A 17,754-nucleotide genomic window follows, 5' to 3' on the forward strand; every position below is an offset into this window, starting at 1 on the left:
TGTATTTGAGATGGATAGATATTCTTCAAATCTTTCAAAGACCTACTGAATATATTGCATTTAAATGGTTTAGGGTTTTTCATGGCAGTGAGACACAACTGCTCCTGGCACACCAATTACATCTGAGAGGAAGATGGGCATAGAAGAAACTCATTATGCAGTTTGCCTTCAACATGGCAAGATTAGCCCTTTGGGCAAGAAACTGTTCTTGCTTGGACTGTTTGATAAACTGGACATGGAGGACCCACAGGAAAGTGACTACTGAACTTGCAAAACAAGACAGTCCTGAAGGGTGATCCCAGGAAGACAGGACATATTCTGCTAGTGTCCTCGATAAGTATAAAATATATAGATTAAGAAATCCTAGTCATTGGCCAGCAACATTGTACCTAATATTAATCTCTATTATTTCGGGTGCCCAAGAGGTGGCAGAGCTCGGCGGGCAGCATGGCGGAAAGACTTATCTTTACACAGCTCATGGACAACTATATACCTACACTTCTGGGATTTGGTAAAATATTGCTGTAGTTTCTAATAGCTGTATTTTCTAAATTAAAATACTTATTGGATATGCCAAATGTGTTTGTGTGCTTCTCAGTGTTTCAATCTTGATGGGCTAGTGTGATGGAAAGCAAATGAGTGAAACACTCAACATTGCTCTCTGGCCCTTGCAAAAATGAACAAGCATGCATACCCACATAGTCACATGAATGTTCCACACTTCTATGTCATTTGCATTCTGATCCATCTGTCCAGAGCAGGTTCTAAAAGCATGGCCCAAGGTCAGCAGCTTCAACATTTGGTCAGAAATGGATATTCAGCAACTTGATAGAAATACCAGGTTTCAGGTCCCAGTCACCAGGACGGTGACTCAGAAGCTACTGGAGGCCACATCTATTTTAACAGCCTATCCAGTGGGTCTGGGGCACCTGACAGAAGGTGCTGAAGATAATCTCCTAAGTAGATTTTAAGAATCAAAATACTGCAGTTGCTGAATTCTCACTGGCCCTTTATAGTCAGTAATTCAAAAACATCCCTGTCCTAACTGAAATGTTCAAAAGCATGATTAAACAGTCAGCTAGTCTGTCTGTCTGTCTGTCTGTCTGTCTGTCTGTCTGTCTGTCTGTCTCTGTAACGATGTACTCTCTCTCTGCTGGTGGGGGGGCACTAGATGTCCTTTCAGCCACTAATCAAAAAACAAAGAGTAGATGGATTGCTTCGGTGGAGCCACAAAGTCACTGACTTCTCTGTGGCAGAGGACATTCTTGCATGAATGAATTCAGCTTTCCAGAGGCATGGCAGAAGGGAGGTGAAAATGTACAGCTACTTGGCTGCCTCTTGTGTATTAGGCCAGGACACACTAACAAATGGAGTTTTGTCCAACATTGGAATGCAGGTGCTCTTCTCCAAACAAACCAGCAAATTAGATATCGATAAATTACAATTCAGAAAAAAGCCATTACAACACGCACCATTCACACAATACTACAGAATAAACAGGGTTTAACTGAGGGATGCTGAAGAACACAGTTCCTGTGTAACTGGCAGTACGACGGACCCCAGAGAAAGCATATGGAGCACTGGAGACTTGACATTTCTCAGAAACTGCTGCCCCTTAAACCAATCCCCCAAGACACATCTGCTCTCCTGGTGCAGGTTCTAGTTCTGGGGCCAGGCCCACATGCAAATGGAATGATGTGATCTGTAATACAGTGACAGTGCCTTCGAACAAAGGGTTTCTTCTTTCCATCGACCCACCATAATCAGAACTAAAGCATACGGTGCTCGAATCTTCTCAGATTGTGGTCCTGTGAGCTACCAGATACCGACACAGCAAGTGGACTTGCATGTGACCAGTAATAACATGTATTTATTTATATAGGACTTCCAGGTTATAAAAACACAGAGTACCCTAGATGGGATGGTCACAGACAAATGCCGTAAAGGAATTCTTAAAAGAATGCCAGCCAGCCAGTTTGCATTTGAAAACAATCCTCCAGGTAATGTTACTAAATAAAGCCACAGTATCTTCAGGAACTACCATTTTACTCATGCTACAAGGCTGAAGTTTATAATATGCTAAAACACAGAAAAACGCTCCCACCACATGATTCCCAGGGTAAACAATTACAGCAGACAGGAATGTGCTGACCAGATTTTGTTCCTTTAAGTATTTGAAAGGATGATGAATCAGAAGGACACATTCTTGCCAGAACAGTCAGTGTGCATCAGGTTTGGTCATTCACACAGTGAGGCATGAGAACTCTAAAACTCAAGTGTATTCGGGAGAAATGCCAGGGACAAAGAGACAATGCTCCCCAGCAAGTATGTCTCACCTCATCTGCCTGGTTACTTTAAACAAGAATTATGAGGAGATCAGTTTGGAGGTCTGGACAATCTATGGGGCCACTGGTAGTGGATCAGTATTTACCCCTAGTACACAAACGGACTTTGGGAGCCCTCTCCACATAGAGGGATACTCCCTCAGCCTAGACACACTGGGGAGGGTCTAGGCCCTGCTCCAAATGATATGACAGACCTTGAAGATCCCCCATGGAAGATCTCACCCTCCCTGTGGAGCAGAAAGGGGTTGGGATAGGGGGTTGGTGGAGGTGCAGGAGAGGAGGGGAGGGAGAGGAAACTGGGATTGACATGTAAAAGAAGGTTATTTCTAATTTAAATTTTTAAAAAGGAAAAAAAAAACAAGAATCATTTTAATTTTATAATTATATAATTATATATATATAATATATAATATATATATATATATATAATATATAATATATATATAATATTATAATTATATAATAATTATATATAATAATATATAATATATTTAATATATATAATAATTATATATAATATATATAATAATATATAAATATAAAAATAAACTTAAGAAAAATTACTGTGGTGGTCTGAGTAAGAATGTCCCCCCACCGCCCCTGTAGGCTCATAAATCTGAATTCTTAGTCACCAGGGAGTGGAACTCTTTGAAAGGAGTAGAAGGATTAGGAGGTGTGGCTCTGTTGGAGGAAGTGTGCCATTGGGGGGGGGCTTTAAAGATTCAAAATGACATGCCAGACCCAGTAAGACTCTCTTGTCTGCCTGTCTGTCTTCTCTTTGTGGATCAGAATGTAGCTCTCAGTCACTGTTCCAGCACCATCCCTGCCTACTGCCACGTTCTCTGCCATAATAATAGACTCAGCTTTTGAAAGTGTAAACAAGCCCCAAAGTAAATAATTTCTTTTACAAGTTGCCTTGGTCATGGTGTCTCTTCACAACAGCAGACTAAGACAGTTACTTTCTTCAGAAAACATTGTGGATCAAAAATCTTAAGGAAAACACAAAACAACACCTCACAGATACAACGCACTGGGTAGAGCTACATGATGCCTACAATCTCGGTATCACACGTTTCTGAAGACTGACCGTGCCAGATAATCTCTATCTTATAAAAATCTCTTCAAATAGTGTACTTTTCATTAATTTAAGGAACTAAAGAAAGCAAGAAAGATACAGGGCCTTCCAGCCCCCCTACTCCAGCCTCTTCCTGAGTATACACAACATGTACAGTGAAGACAGAAGAAAATCAACTGAGGACTATTTTCATATTATTAACATTGTTTTTCTAGCCAAAATGCATATAACTATTTTATAGTTCCTACCAACTGAAGTATGATCACCCAACTACCTAAAACAGCATTCACCACCCAGTACAGCGTTCCTTTAATCAAACCTTAGTGAAACACAGACAAGGTGGTAGAGGCAAACTGACTGTACGTAATGGGCCAGAATGTTTGTGGTTATTCCTTTTTCTTCTCTTCAGGAGAATGATGTGACTTCTAGAGAGAAATAAAAGTGTGTGTGTGGTGGGGGGAGGGAAGGAGGCTGACATCCACAGCCTCAGTTCACAGGATGCTAAGAACAGCTCAGCATGAGCTACTCTAAAACCAGTGCCCAAGAACGTGAGTAGTTGGTGGTGGGAGTCAGCCAAGGCCACATTCCAAACTCCTACCTCCCTAATGTGACTCTACATTAAATAGGAGATCATTTTAATTTAATTTTGTTTTGTTTGTGTGCTTGAGGTCTTGTGTGTGTTCAGCAAGCCACTCAACCATTGAGCTATACCCCAACATGAGTTAATGCAAAATCCTGACCTCTAATGGACTCCACAAAAAAAAAAAAAAAAAAAAAAAAAAACTAGCCTGCTCTTACAGCATGAAGCAGCTAGACGGGCATCAATTTACTGGATGTTGTAGTAAAATACAACTGTTACTACATATAGCATAAGTAAATCTTAAATCTTCTGAGATTTTCATTTTATATACAAGAAAGTCAGAGAGTTAAATATTCTAGGGGATATTCCAGGTAAAAGAGGATTCTGAACCCTGGTGATCTATCAAACCCTAAAGGATACGTATATGCAATAGACTAAGCCAAGTCAGAGGGCAGTCTGCAGGAGTGACTGATTTAATGATTACACATAGAATACATATTCTAGCCACATACATGATGAGGCTTAAGAATGCGTCCACAAAGTACTTAACTAATAATTTGGATACTTTTAGTAAAATATTCTTATATATAATCATCTAACTTATGATGAGTACCCATTTGGACAATAAGTAGTCCAGTGCAACAGGCCTGGCACACATGAGTTCGCAAAAATGATCTGTCTGGTGCCAGGCTTTATGGTCCCCTTGATAGCTGTCTTTGTTTGTGCTTGTCTCTGGCACTGGTGTGACTTGATTACCAACATGGAACACCTCCCATAGCTATCTGTGTTCCAGAAGATTTGGGCAAACCTTCTATGCCCTACTCCCTTGCCCATCCCAGATCACCACACCTATGGAAACTGTTAGGTCAGCAGCAGTCACAGGGGTAACCCTTCATCAAAGCGCTGCTTCCACAGCAACCATTCTGAGATGGGAAACTGGCAGCTTGGATGAGAATGGCACTCATAGGAACATATGTTTGAATACCTGGTTCCCAGTTGGTAGAACTATTTGGGAAAGATTAGGAGGGTGTGGCCTTTTGAAGGAGGTGTGTCACGGGGGGCAGGCTCCGATGATGTAAGCTTTCAGCATGTACTACTCCAGCATCATGCCAGTTTGCCTGCTCCCATGCTCCAAATTAAATGCTTTCTTTTACAAGTTGCCTTGGTCATGGTGTCTTATCACAGCAATAAAAAAGTAACTAAGACAGAAACCCTCTTCGAGCTTAAATTCAAAAGTCCCATACCCTACATTTGACTGCACTCCATCTCTGCCTGTGGAAAGGATTCCACACAAACTTAGTGCCTGGTACATGCAGGATTAGCCAATAACTTGGAAGATGATAGATAAAACTCCTGGCTTCTTTCATCAATCCATGATGCATTTCCTCACAAAAGTATCATAAAGCAGGGCAGACATCAACTTCTTCTCAACACAACAGGTTCCCTACCCAAATGGCTCTCAACTGGAGAGTGAGCGGCATGCTCTCTCTGAAAACATCATAAGACACAGGGTGCTACTGGGTAATGGGAGAGGAGACAGTGATTGGTATATCACTCAGACTATTCAGATATGTCAGTGAAATTTTTTTAAAAAACAGGGTTTCACTATGTAGCCCTAGCTGGCCTGAAACTCACAACGTACACAGAGGTGCCCTGGAATTTAGAGAAAGCTGCCTGCCTCTGCCTCGTGAGTGCTGGAATCAAAGGTGAGCACCACCACACCTAGCCAAAAATCACTTTTGATACTGCTGCTGGCTCTGTTAACACTGTATGATAGTTTAAATGGAAAAACTCTTCCCACTGAGAAGGGTTTCCTTTGAAATTCTAGGGTCCTTACAAAAATAGGAGGAGAGAGTGACCAACAGTTAATTGTAAAAGCATATGTGCTTCAGTGGAATTCAACAACTCTGTATAAGGAAAGTTCTGTATACTTTTTTGGAGTGTCTATCAAAATCTCAAGGTGACACACAGCTCACAAATAATATTAATCTAAGACCCACAGTTATTTCTCAGAGCAATACAGATACAATCCCTAGGCACAAATAAAAACTATTTCCAACTTCTTTTCACAGTCCAATTTCATTCTCACCTGACCCTCTACTGTCTAAATAGATCAGAGTCCAGAACCGGAGTCTTGAAAGAGAAACAATCCATCCCAGAATGCAGCTTTCCCAATGCAAGCAAATGAGTATATAAAGACTCCTTGAACTGCTAATATTATTTTGCATATAATAGTAAGAGGTTTTTACAAATGTCATGAAATATACTGTGGTTAGGGTCACTTACCTTCCCACTACCGTAATCATTACCCACAAGTCACACACCAGATAACATGCATGCCTCAAATATATGTGCAATTGACACACATTACCAGTGTGTGACATCCACAGCTCTGCCAGTGCAGTTAAGTATGCAAAACAGCTCCAGAGTGAGATCAAGTAACTCACCTTCATGAGGTGCTGATTTATCCATTTCGTAAATGTTTTCTTTTGAACTTTGTCCCGCTCATCTGGAAATAAAATAAAAGAAGGTTGGTATGATCCATGCACAGGAAACTTCGTGTCTTACAGTTAAACAAAAATGGGGTATTCAGAGGATATCCTATGCTCACACTACCCCAAGTTGCTGTTACCTTTCAAATGGAAGCCAGGGACTCACCCCAGCACAGACAATGAGCTTGGGGGAGGGGGTCCTGCGGAGGAAAGCGAATGATGGACAAATTACAAACGATGGAGGCCCTGCACAGAAGGGCCTCACATCGAAGGATCCGCTGTGCTAAGTCTCTAGCAGCAAGAAAACGGTGGATATGAAAACTATTTCTGTGACGTTTAGGTCGTCCCGTCCAACTAGCAACCTGGGAACCTAATAGCAAGTCCTCAAGAAAACTGTTTTTAAATGCCTTACAAAAAAAAATGGGGCTGGGAATGTGGCTCAGTGGAGCAAGACCCTGGCTTTAAACTTGAGCACTGGAGAAAGGAAGTTTAAGGTTCAAGAAAAGGTAGCTTCCATATTAAGTTGCAAAATGAATTACAAAATTCCTGTAACTCTCCTCTAAATTGTATTGATTTACTTAATCCTTACAAAACAACCCGAGCTCATACAATATCATTAAATTCAATGTACTATGTGTTTCATGTAAACGTCTTCTGTTGGGTATGAAATGGTGACCAAATTGGCACATTTTCTTTTCTAAAATAAGCAGATACCAAGCATATAAGTTAAGAAGCATGAAAAGGAAGAACCCGGATCCTTTGACTTGTTATACAAATGGTCCACCAGGAAAGGTAATTTAACAATGTACTTTACTTAGAAATCGTAAATGTCACCAGGCGCCGGCCACCAAAGTGTTGCATGGTGGAGGGAGAGGCTCAAAGCAGCACTGAAGACCGAGATGATGCTAAACCCCTGGGAGCTACGATGCCCAATGAAAGCCATGGGTAAGTGAAGGGCCAAAGCTCACCTGGTGATGTGTAACACATGAATTCTGCTGCCATCTTCTATTAACAACCCAAACCTTCTCTTAAGCCATGGTAAACCTAGATTCGTGCCTTGCAGTACCAAGGAGACCCTTAGCTACAAAGTCCCTATAGCAGGACCATGACAACAACTCCAAGACCCTCAGCTTTCTACAAGACAGTAACTACCCTGTAGTTGGGAAAGCACTTAAACCCAGGAAGACTGGGCAATTTTACCACCTTATGCATTATTTCAAAAGGGAATCATTTTAAAAGGGAGTATGCCAGATTACACCATCTAATTTTCCAATTACAAGTCTCATGGTAAATTTTCCTCATTTTAGTCAGAGATGCTTAACACTGAGATTTATATTTAGGGCACTGTTGCCATGACAACAAAAGAGGACGGCCATCATTCCTGTGTATTAATTAGCCAGATCTGCTGGTTTTACAAACTGCCCAGTTAGTACTCTGAATCAAGTTTTATAGAATTCCTCTAGTTAAAATTATCTTATCCACAATCAATTTTAAATGAAAGCACACATTTATGCTTACCTTATGAAATACAAAGTAGCTGAAAATATACAAAAACACCAGTACAAATAATAATAGAATTTGAGAAAAAAAAAAATCACACGAAGAGCAGTTACTACCGCTCACACTGTTTACAGTTCCCAGTAAAGAGCAATCAAAGTTAAATATACTTAGTGCCACACACGGCAAATGTCAGTGCTACATAAAGACTTATCCTGTGCACAACCATACATAGCAAAATTCTCCCAGGCAAGCCAAAAGGTGGTCCAGACTCAGCCCAGATTCCTCAAGGCACTGCAGTCATCAGCTCTGCCCTGCAAGCCAAAACTGGTAGCACAACTTTCCTTTCCAGGTTCCAAACTCTGCAAGAGGCTTTCTGGGGCGACTGTACTGACCCATACAGCACATCCGTTGCACCAGCTGCACACTCCAGTCCTGGTCACTTTTCACAAGCTGCCCCATCATTCTGGGGGACCCGTGCAGAGGGGTCCTGGACTCTCCTGTACGAAGTGTGATGTGTCAGTGCTGCTAACTTTCTCCACAGAAAGGAAAGCACTGACTAGACACTCCTACTTGCGGTGGAAGCTAGTCAACACCCCCTTTTAAACAAACATTAGCAAGCCAGAGTACTGTAACAACTGCTACTGAAAACACACTAAATTGTCTGTTTCTCTCACGAAGGGAGCAATCAGAAGTCTCTTTAAAGACAGACTCCTCAAACCCCCACCCACCTCCTGCAGCCAGCCTCTCCTTAATTTTTGAGAGGGGACAGTTAAGCAACCAAGAGGATACTAGATTTTACAACACAAACAACTGGATAGTGCCTCCTACCCTGGCAGGCAGGGTCCCCTTATGTGAAAAGCAGCACCCAGCTGACACAGCTGACCGTAGCTACACACATAGTAAGATTTGGAAATCTCACTTTACAGGCTAGACATATTCTTCAGGGAGAAATATCACCATCAGGTATTTCTGTATGTATATTTCATAGACAGATAAAGTTCACTTGAATTTCAAAGCAAGCCTCTTACTTCGGTGGTAAACTTTAAGTTGTACAAACCAGAGCCCGTGCATACCCAGTGCACACCTATGATTATCAGCCTGAGGCCAACCAGAGGGATATAACAGAGGGGGGAAAGGGGGAGGGGTAGGAAAGGAGAGAGAGACAGAGAGACAGACAGACAGACGGGGGGTGGGGGGGAGCCTGAGGGAGATCATAAGTTTGATTCTAAAGCGTATATCTTTCTTTGTCAAACAACAGAAGCCCAAACCTTACAATTCAGAAAACAAGGAATTACCAATTTCTCAGAACTTCACTTCTAAACATGAATAAATAATGTCAAGAAGTGAGAACCCTTGTGCTGAATGCGAAAAAGATCAGCAGCAGCTCCATGCTTATTGAAACATCAAACGCATTTTCCCAAACTGAAGCTATACAAACAGTAACTATGAAATAAATAAAAATGATCAAGAGTACCTATTTTCAACAATAGGGAGCAGAGAATTTGGTCATGAAAAAACACCCCAATATTGCTAGACTACTCCTGCTAGGATATTCTGAACAACATAGACACTGCCTAACTCTATCCTAATCAGACTACGTGATAAATGGTGCCGGCTGCTGCTGAGAGTTCAAAGTACCTGCCTGGACTTAGCACTTTGTTTCTTTCCTTTTTCCAAAGGAAAAGAGGCCATCTTCCTGGATAAATGGCATGTGTATGTAGAGGTCATCTCCCTAAACAAATGGCATGTGGATAAAGTTCAGAGAAGGAATGCAAATAGCCATGACCGATAAAGATAAGGGGGTATATTCAACCACCCTCTACTCAATAATGAATATAGTTCCCTTTTTAAAGTTTTGTTTTCTTTGAAATGGAGGGTCATGAGTAGCCCGGGCTGGCCTTGAACTACTGATTCTCCTACCTCCTGCTCTGAACTGCTTGGGTTACAGGTGTGTGCCATCACACCAGGCCAAAATATATAAATAGACAGACAGACAGACAGACAGACAGACAGACAGACTAACTTTATGCTGGCATAAATTTATAAGAATGATAACAGCAAATACAGAGAAATAGGTAGTTCTTACCTCCTCTGATGTAGATAGGTAGATCATAGCATTTCGCAGGGTAATTTAGTAGTTTGTACCACATATGTAAATGAATATACTTTCAGAACCGATAATTCTACTTGCAGGAACTGGTGATGTGATGTAATACTTGTGTACAGCATGTGATTAGCTCACAAGGATGTTTACTGTGGCCAAATATTTGAAACAGCTAAATGATAATCAATAGGAGACTAGGATAAATGAGTTATAGTTCACTCATGCTGCGAAACTTCAATTTTAAAAATCCACAATACTGACATGAAAACTGTGTTAATATATATGTATCTATAAAAGGCATGCAATGGATTTCACCAGAGGAATATAGAGGGTGCAAGAAGAGGGCACTGGTATGTACGTTCCACTCATGTTTCATCCCAAGTCTCTCTGGATTCAGTGAATGTTTTATAAGAAGGACATTTATGCACCATGACTGATGATAACTGGGAGGAAAGGTGTCAAGCTCCTTTCTCATTTATGTATTGAATAGTCTGATAGACTGCACAGAAGACACAGGAAAAAGACCAAGCAAGACCAGGCAAGCCACAGAGCCCTGTTCAGGTTTAAAGGCCGAGCGGCACAACAGGTATGCTGGGCTTGTGCCTATGCTGATGACTGAGGAGAGGACTGGGAGGAAGGAGATCAGGGAGTAGAATGGGTGACAAGGTCCTCAGAGAAAGACTGACCAGCAGGGAAACGAAGCCACAGAAGACTTGTGCAAAGAGAGTCTGTAACTGGGAGTATATGCAGACTTACTCTGCTTGCAGGGTCTCCTTGTTTGAATTTTAGTTACCACACACCAAAACACAGTATGGTTTCCCAAGCCTCTGTGAGGACTCCAGGGACAGGACATAGAATGTGCTGTGTAAGCTGAGATTTTGAACAGAAGCACAAATCTCTCTACAAATGCTTTTGTGTTTGCCCTCTCCCTAACCTAACTGTCAGCGCAGTTCTGGCTCCTCAGTACTGGAGGCCAGAGGTATCAGTCTCTGCTCTAAAGAGGAATTTACTGATTGATACCTGTTCTTATGATCAACCACGAATTTAATCCCAAACTCCAAGAATCTGATCTTTAATCTGCTTTCTCCTACCGGGGCAGACTGTAAACACACGACCACAAAGAGACTTCTAATTATTGTTACACTGCTCCATTTAACAATCACACAAGAACTCTCTGCCATCCCAGTCCATGCTAAGGACACAGCCTGTTTACATCTCTTTATCTGTGTTATACTAAAATGGTTTGCTCTAAATTTCAAATAATATGAGCCTGCAGGGTAAAGCCCAGGGACTCATACACAACATGAACACAAGGACTCCGGTACACCTCAGTGGTACAGCACTTGCCAATCAGGCTCCAGTCACCACAAGGTGCCATGCACTGCAGAATTGCACACTGCCCCCCCCCCCAGTTATCCTACTACTATACTTACCAATCTTCACTTTACCAATAAAAAAACAAAAACAAAACTTAAATTTCCAAGAACTTAGTCTGGCCAGAAGTTTCTGTCAGTGAGAAAGCAGAGGAGCCGAGGGCTTCCAAGGGTCTCCCCTGCCGTCCCTACTGTGCAAGAACAATGAGACACATGTGACATGCAACGTGTGGAGAAACCAGGATGGACAGGGGGAAGTGCTTTAATACTCCACCACATCAGTTCCAGGGAAGAAGAAAAAACAAACCTTCTGCCTGGGAAGGAATCGATCTTTCACCAAGCTGAATAAGTAAATCGGGAAATGATACTGAGCAATTCTTCACTCAACTCTGTGTGTGTGTGTGTGGGGGGGGGGTTGTTCCATCAGAGTGACTCAGACAGGAACTGAGGGATCTTGGCTCCAGTGCAGCAGAAGCGCTTCATGGCTGTAAGCTCCCAATTTCCCAAAGAATACTTGTCTCTCCTGGTACTAACTGGTGTCATGAATCTGTCCAAAGAGTCAGAAGAATAAGTCCTAATATGCCTCAGCTAGTGGCCTACCATTCACCTAACAAATTTTCATTTTCCATAAAGCATACTGACATAGAATTCCTGGTAAATCCTTTCAAACCATTCTGGCCTCTTGTCACCAGGTTTCGACAAAGTTCTCAAGGCAATGGAGATTACCATGAGTCATATGTATAGCACTTTTCACTCCAATGAAAACAAAGCCAGCCACACAGTGAGTCAGCAGCAAGGATACAAGGGTGGGAACACCAAAGACAACTCTCTGAGCCACTGGAAAAAGTGATGGGTCTGGGCCTGCTCCCTAACGATAGCCTCCCATCCAACATTTCTTATTTAAATGCAGTTTGTAGCTGGCATAGACTATTTGCAGAATCGCCAGGCCTGCCCCTGTGCCACAGAAGCCACACCCCAGCTCACCCAACCCTATCCCAGAAAAGCTCTGTCCCACCACTGGGAAAATGCAAAGATGTACAGACTAGTTAGATGGACACCGGGTGGAGGGGGGCGCTCTTCCTGGGGCTCACTTCCTTTTGGGAAAAAAAGACCTCATCTGTGCATCCGGAGACTCATCCTCCCAACCAAAGCTGACACATAAGACAGATGGAAACAGAGCTCTGATCAGTTAGAGGACTTCCCTGTACATTCGTCCTCTAGAGAGTCTGAGCTAAGGTCAAGTGTCTACACATCTAAGTTCTAGCGCAGTGGGAGTTAAATGATCCTTTCACAGGGGCCGAATATCAGGCACTCTGTATATCAGATATTTACATTACAATTCATAACAGTAGCAAAAGTACAGTTATGAAGTAGCAACAGAAATAATTTTACAGTTGGAGGGGGGTCACCACAACATGAGGAACATTATTAAAGGGTCGCAGCATTAGAACTACCGCTCTAGAGAACAGGTACCCTATCTACTTGCATTCCTTGAAAACTAGAGGCAAAGTTTAAAGAAGTGGATGCTTTGCTTAGACATCTTTCCAGGCATCTCAGAACACCTTAGGTACCTCTATTACATGAGTGGCCTTAAACTAAAATCCCATGACCACCCAGCTTATCTTTGTGAGAACAAACATATCACCATCTAGTCCCTAAACATCACTGATGACTAAATAAGTTATTTAATAAAAATGACTGCTAGGAAAGCAAAGAAGACTGGTGATGTGTATAAGAAAAGCTTCATTTGAGGAAGTTTCATTAATGTCTCAATGTGTGCAAAAACAGGCACCCTGAGCTAGTGCTGAAGCAGGATGGTACCACTTTTGGGAATTTGCCATTTAAAATGCCCATGGGTTTACTATTTACAATACTTATCATTCACTCAGCACTTGGCCTTGACCTAACCACTGCACACACAGGCCTTGACCTGACCACAAGGTTAGAAAACTGGTAACTCAAGCACCAGGACTGAAATCCAGGTAAGTAGTCAAGAAGCTAATCTCTTAATTCTAAAACTAGCAACTCTGGGACAGAGGCTAAAGATAGTCAAACGTTCAGATAAGAGTCATGTAAGAAAACGTTCATACAGACATTAAATACAATTCTTGATGATCACACTCAATATTTATTTGCTATTAAGTACTAGCAGAAAATGTAAAATAATCAAGATAAAGGAAAATAGAAAAGCATTCAAGCCATTTGCAGAGTAGTCACAAAAACAAAATGTTTCACAATGGAAAGGAGTGAATTTATACAGTATTAGTTTTGTTTGTTTCCTGAACTTCTCAACCATATAGATATTACTTTAAGATGTCCTTTACTCCCTTGGCTTCTACTAGTGTTACCGTGAAAATGTGAGTTTCCAGGCAGTCATTTAGAGTGCTGAGGAGTCAGAAATGGTCACTCATTCTTAATCTTAGCACTTGGTAGGCAGGGTCCATAAGTTCTATTCCAAGCCAGCCAGAGCTACAGGTACCTACAAAAAGGTGCTAAAGCATGTGCCCTGAGAGACACACTGCTAGGCTCCTTCAGAGACAAGGTACCCCCCACCAACTGGCCCATTAACCCTAGATAAAATGAGCATTCAACAATCTTTACTGAAATGAAATTTGTAAAAAAATTTAATAATGCAGTGCTTGAAAGTTCCCCTCAGGTGGAAGGTGCGACTATAGGATCTGATCTAGTGTAAATCTCTTCAAAGGGCAAAGAAGTGTGGAGTGTGAGATGATACAATTTTAAAATTCAGGCAATGTCTGACATCTAATGATTGAAAAACTTAATGCAAATCTTCAAAACCATACCATCTCAGTCTGTGTTTTCATATAAAAACCTCTGTAAGTTAATAATGGTTCACACTGCAAATCTTATGGCAGGTTAGATTTATATACACACACATAAGGATGAACCAGTTTTATGGATGCATGGGTTTAGATGTTTGTGTGGTGTGGGAATGTGTGTATGCACGTGTGACATCATGTGGAGATCAGAAGTCAACGTTAGTGAGTTTCTTTGGACTTTTCACCACTTTATTTTTCTGATACAGGGTCTCTCACTGAACCAGGAACTCATAAATTTTGCTAGAATGGCTAACCAACAAGCTCCAGGGATCTTCCTGTGCTGGAGTTGTGTGTGTGTGTGTGTGTGTGTGTGTGTGTGTGTGTGTGTGTGTGTAAGTAAATGTGTGTATGTATCTACATCTATGTATGTGTATGTATATATATATATATCATGTATACATACATATATGAAATATATATATATATATATATATATATATATATATATGAAATACAAGATGTCTTAATTACAGTCCCCAAAGGTCCAAAAACTATGACCACCCAAATGACAAGGAACATTTGCTAGATTTTAACTCAAACACATTCAAATTTTTATTTAAAAGAGCCACTGAGCCATGAATATTTGAGTGTGATCAAAGAAATGACTTCATAGTACTAAGATAAATTTCCTAAATATAAAGATTATGTCTAAAACCAGCTATGGAAAAGTTTTTAAGTTAAAACTTATGTTCTTTATTTCATAAACTTTGAATAATTTCAGTTACTTGCAAGTTACTTAGAGGAGAAATACTTTTCAGAACCAGAAAAATATAAGATAGAAAATAAGACTGCAATAAAGACAGTTGGAAAAATTATTCTATTAGGTGATAGTAGTACCATGCAATGCCTATTCTTTCCTATTCTTAAATATGCTCCAAGGTTATAGAAAAGCACTAAGCATATAAAAGCACTATAGGCCCACCTCATGGCCTTTCACACCTAACAGAGAAAATAAAACAAAACATAAGACAGATGCCAGGTGGGGATCTTTTGAAGGCATATGTAAAGGAACTGAGAGAAGACTGAGAAGGCAAGCCCGACTTATCAGGACAGCCTGATGGGAGGAGCTGGTCATTGGAAAGAAAGGGAACAGTAGAGTCACACTCAAATGGAGTGAGCTTGACAGGAAATGGGACGCTAGCATCAGCACACTACATGACAACCCATAATCACCCAGCTTTCTGATCAAGTGTACTTCTGACCTTTAAAGATGAAGAAAATGAGGTACATGTAATTGAGAGCAATTTATTCATCACCTAGCAGGCAATGAGCTTGAACACTGGTCTATGGATCACCCATTCTTTTCTTGCTAAATAATACCAGAGGAACCCAACTGCCAAGATACAAAGCTCAAAAAGATAAATATTTTGGCTGACCTTAAAGTACACATAATGATATTCTGAACTGCAGTCACGCACTGCCTTTGGCTTTTAGAATAACTATTTATCCGCATGAAAAGGAAATTATAGAAATGTCACAGAAGATGTCAGCAATTATTTATGATTTCAAAAACAGATTTATTCAGCAAGACTGGGCAGCTTTAGTGTGGGAGAATTCCCAAAGTGCCTCCCTACCTCTACTAATGAAGGCCCTGATGAACCTTTCCTCTAGGTCTAAAAAGACATCTTTTCCTGTTCTCACAGAAGAGCCATGGTGCTTGTAGAAAGAAGCAAATGATCTGGAGAAAGAAGATGGAGTCAAAGGTGCTGGCCCTGAAAGGAGCCAGCACACTCAGTGAATGACAGAAGAGGGCAGTAAACTCTGTTTCCTATTTGGTACCCTGGGAAAATAGTCAGGTACTGGGTTCTGCCTGGTACAGACTAAACACAGAATTCCCTATGAGTCTGACTGAGGCATCTGCCAGTTGGGTCATCACAGCTGAGCAGGTCACCTGGCTCATTTGCAAAGAAGCCTCCAGTCACACCTAAGGTAAAGTGACTCATAGAACAGACCTCTGTAGTGGCATCTTGCCTATGACCCTGTAACAGTGGCCACACCCCTTTGGGCGTGGCTTCAGGTGCACATGAAGCAGAAAGAGGAAAGCTTTAGACATGCTCTCTCTCTCTCCTCTCTCTCTCTCCCCCCTCCCTCTCTCTCTCTCCTCTCTCCTCTCTCTCTTTTCTCTTCCTCCATCCCTTTCTCTTGGATAACGGATCCAATCGCAAGGGCAGAGAAATGCTATGGCAGTTCTTTATTACCTGTGTAAGTGTTCCCCAATAAACACCCATTTATCATTTATCTTGGGTCTAGTGAATTCATTATCACCCGCCCTCAGACCTGTACTGATTAATTTTCTTATTGATGTGACCACACACTGGACAAGAGGCAGCTCAAGAGAAGGCTTCATTTTGGCTCAGAAGCAATCATCAGGATGGGTAAGGCAGATTGGTGGGACTATGGAGTCAGGAAGGTGAAGTAGCCCCTACTTTCACATAGATGGACCAGGAAGCAGAGCTGGACTGTAAACTTGAAAGCCAAGCCCAACAGCAACCCACTTTCTCCAACTAGGCCTGAATCCCAAAGGTTACACTATCTTGCAAAACAGTGCCACCAGCTGGGGACTGAGTATTCAAACACTCATACAGGGAAAACCTAATATCCAAACTTCACCTGTTCACTGGGTGCTGTCTTGAGAATCAGTGACCCACAGGGTACCAGGCACACGGGCAGAAGTGAGGTAAAAGTCACCCAAAGGTACTGACAGGCAGAATGGGACAAAGACTACAAGAATCAGAAGCACCTCAGCTTTTATCAGAAAGGAACAACCACAGAAGCCACGTTCCTTCCCCAGATGCCTGGACAAAGAAGGAGAGGAGGCCACCAAGAGGAACCAAGCATTTCCAGACCAGAAACATAGAACAACCATAAAGACATCAATTAAAGATATCAATTTGCATCATACTCTGTTGTAAAAAAACAAACAAACAAAAAAACCTCAATTTCAGTATGTTTTCTCTGTGTCAATCAGAGGTTGGAACCCATCTAGAAAAACCAAAGGAAACATCCCTGTACATTTCTAAGTTCATCAGTGCAAGGCAGAAAAGCTGGTGGTACATAAAGAATAGGGTCATGGCCTTTTATCAAGAAATTTAAGTTCTACAACAACTGGCATGATATGGTGCAAATCATGCATTACTGCAGACCCCAGCTCTTCCAGGAAGGCATCGGTGCCGTGGACCAGCTCAGTTCTAAAGTGAGGGATAAAGATACTTCTGGGATCCAACCTATGTAAACTTTTAGAAAAGCAGGTCCTCCCCAGGGCCAACTGAGGACCACCAAGAAACAGTAGCAGATGGCCCTACTATTTGTGTACCATAAATGAAATTGCTATTGCCCAAGAGAGAGAGTGTCTGTACATCGAAGTGCATCTCCTCCAGCAAATACCAAGTGTTGTTTTTTTTGTTGTTGTTGTTTTTGTTTTCTTTTTTTTACAAATCCAGGAAAG

At 41.5% G+C, this 17,754-nt stretch overlaps 1 protein-coding gene across 15 annotated transcripts in view; it reads right to left on the bottom strand.

The window, feature by feature from the left end:
- The window catches only part of Dst (dystonin), a 389,777-nt gene that overhangs the window by 223,053 nt on the left and 148,970 nt on the right, over positions 1 to 17,754 (bottom strand). For all 15 annotated transcript variants that reach the window (XM_027386908.2, XM_027386906.2, XM_027386911.2 and 12 more), the window contains one exon: positions 6,448 to 6,509. In XM_027386908.2, the coding sequence (XP_027242709.1) occupies positions 6,448 to 6,509 (62 nt within the window). The remainder of the gene's footprint in view (positions 1 to 6,447; positions 6,510 to 17,754) is intronic.

Source organism: Cricetulus griseus (genome assembly GCF_003668045.3).
Source record: "Cricetulus griseus strain 17A/GY chromosome 1 unlocalized genomic scaffold, alternate assembly CriGri-PICRH-1.0 chr1_1, whole genome shotgun sequence".
NCBI classification, from domain to species: domain Eukaryota; kingdom Metazoa; phylum Chordata; class Mammalia; order Rodentia; family Cricetidae; genus Cricetulus; species Cricetulus griseus.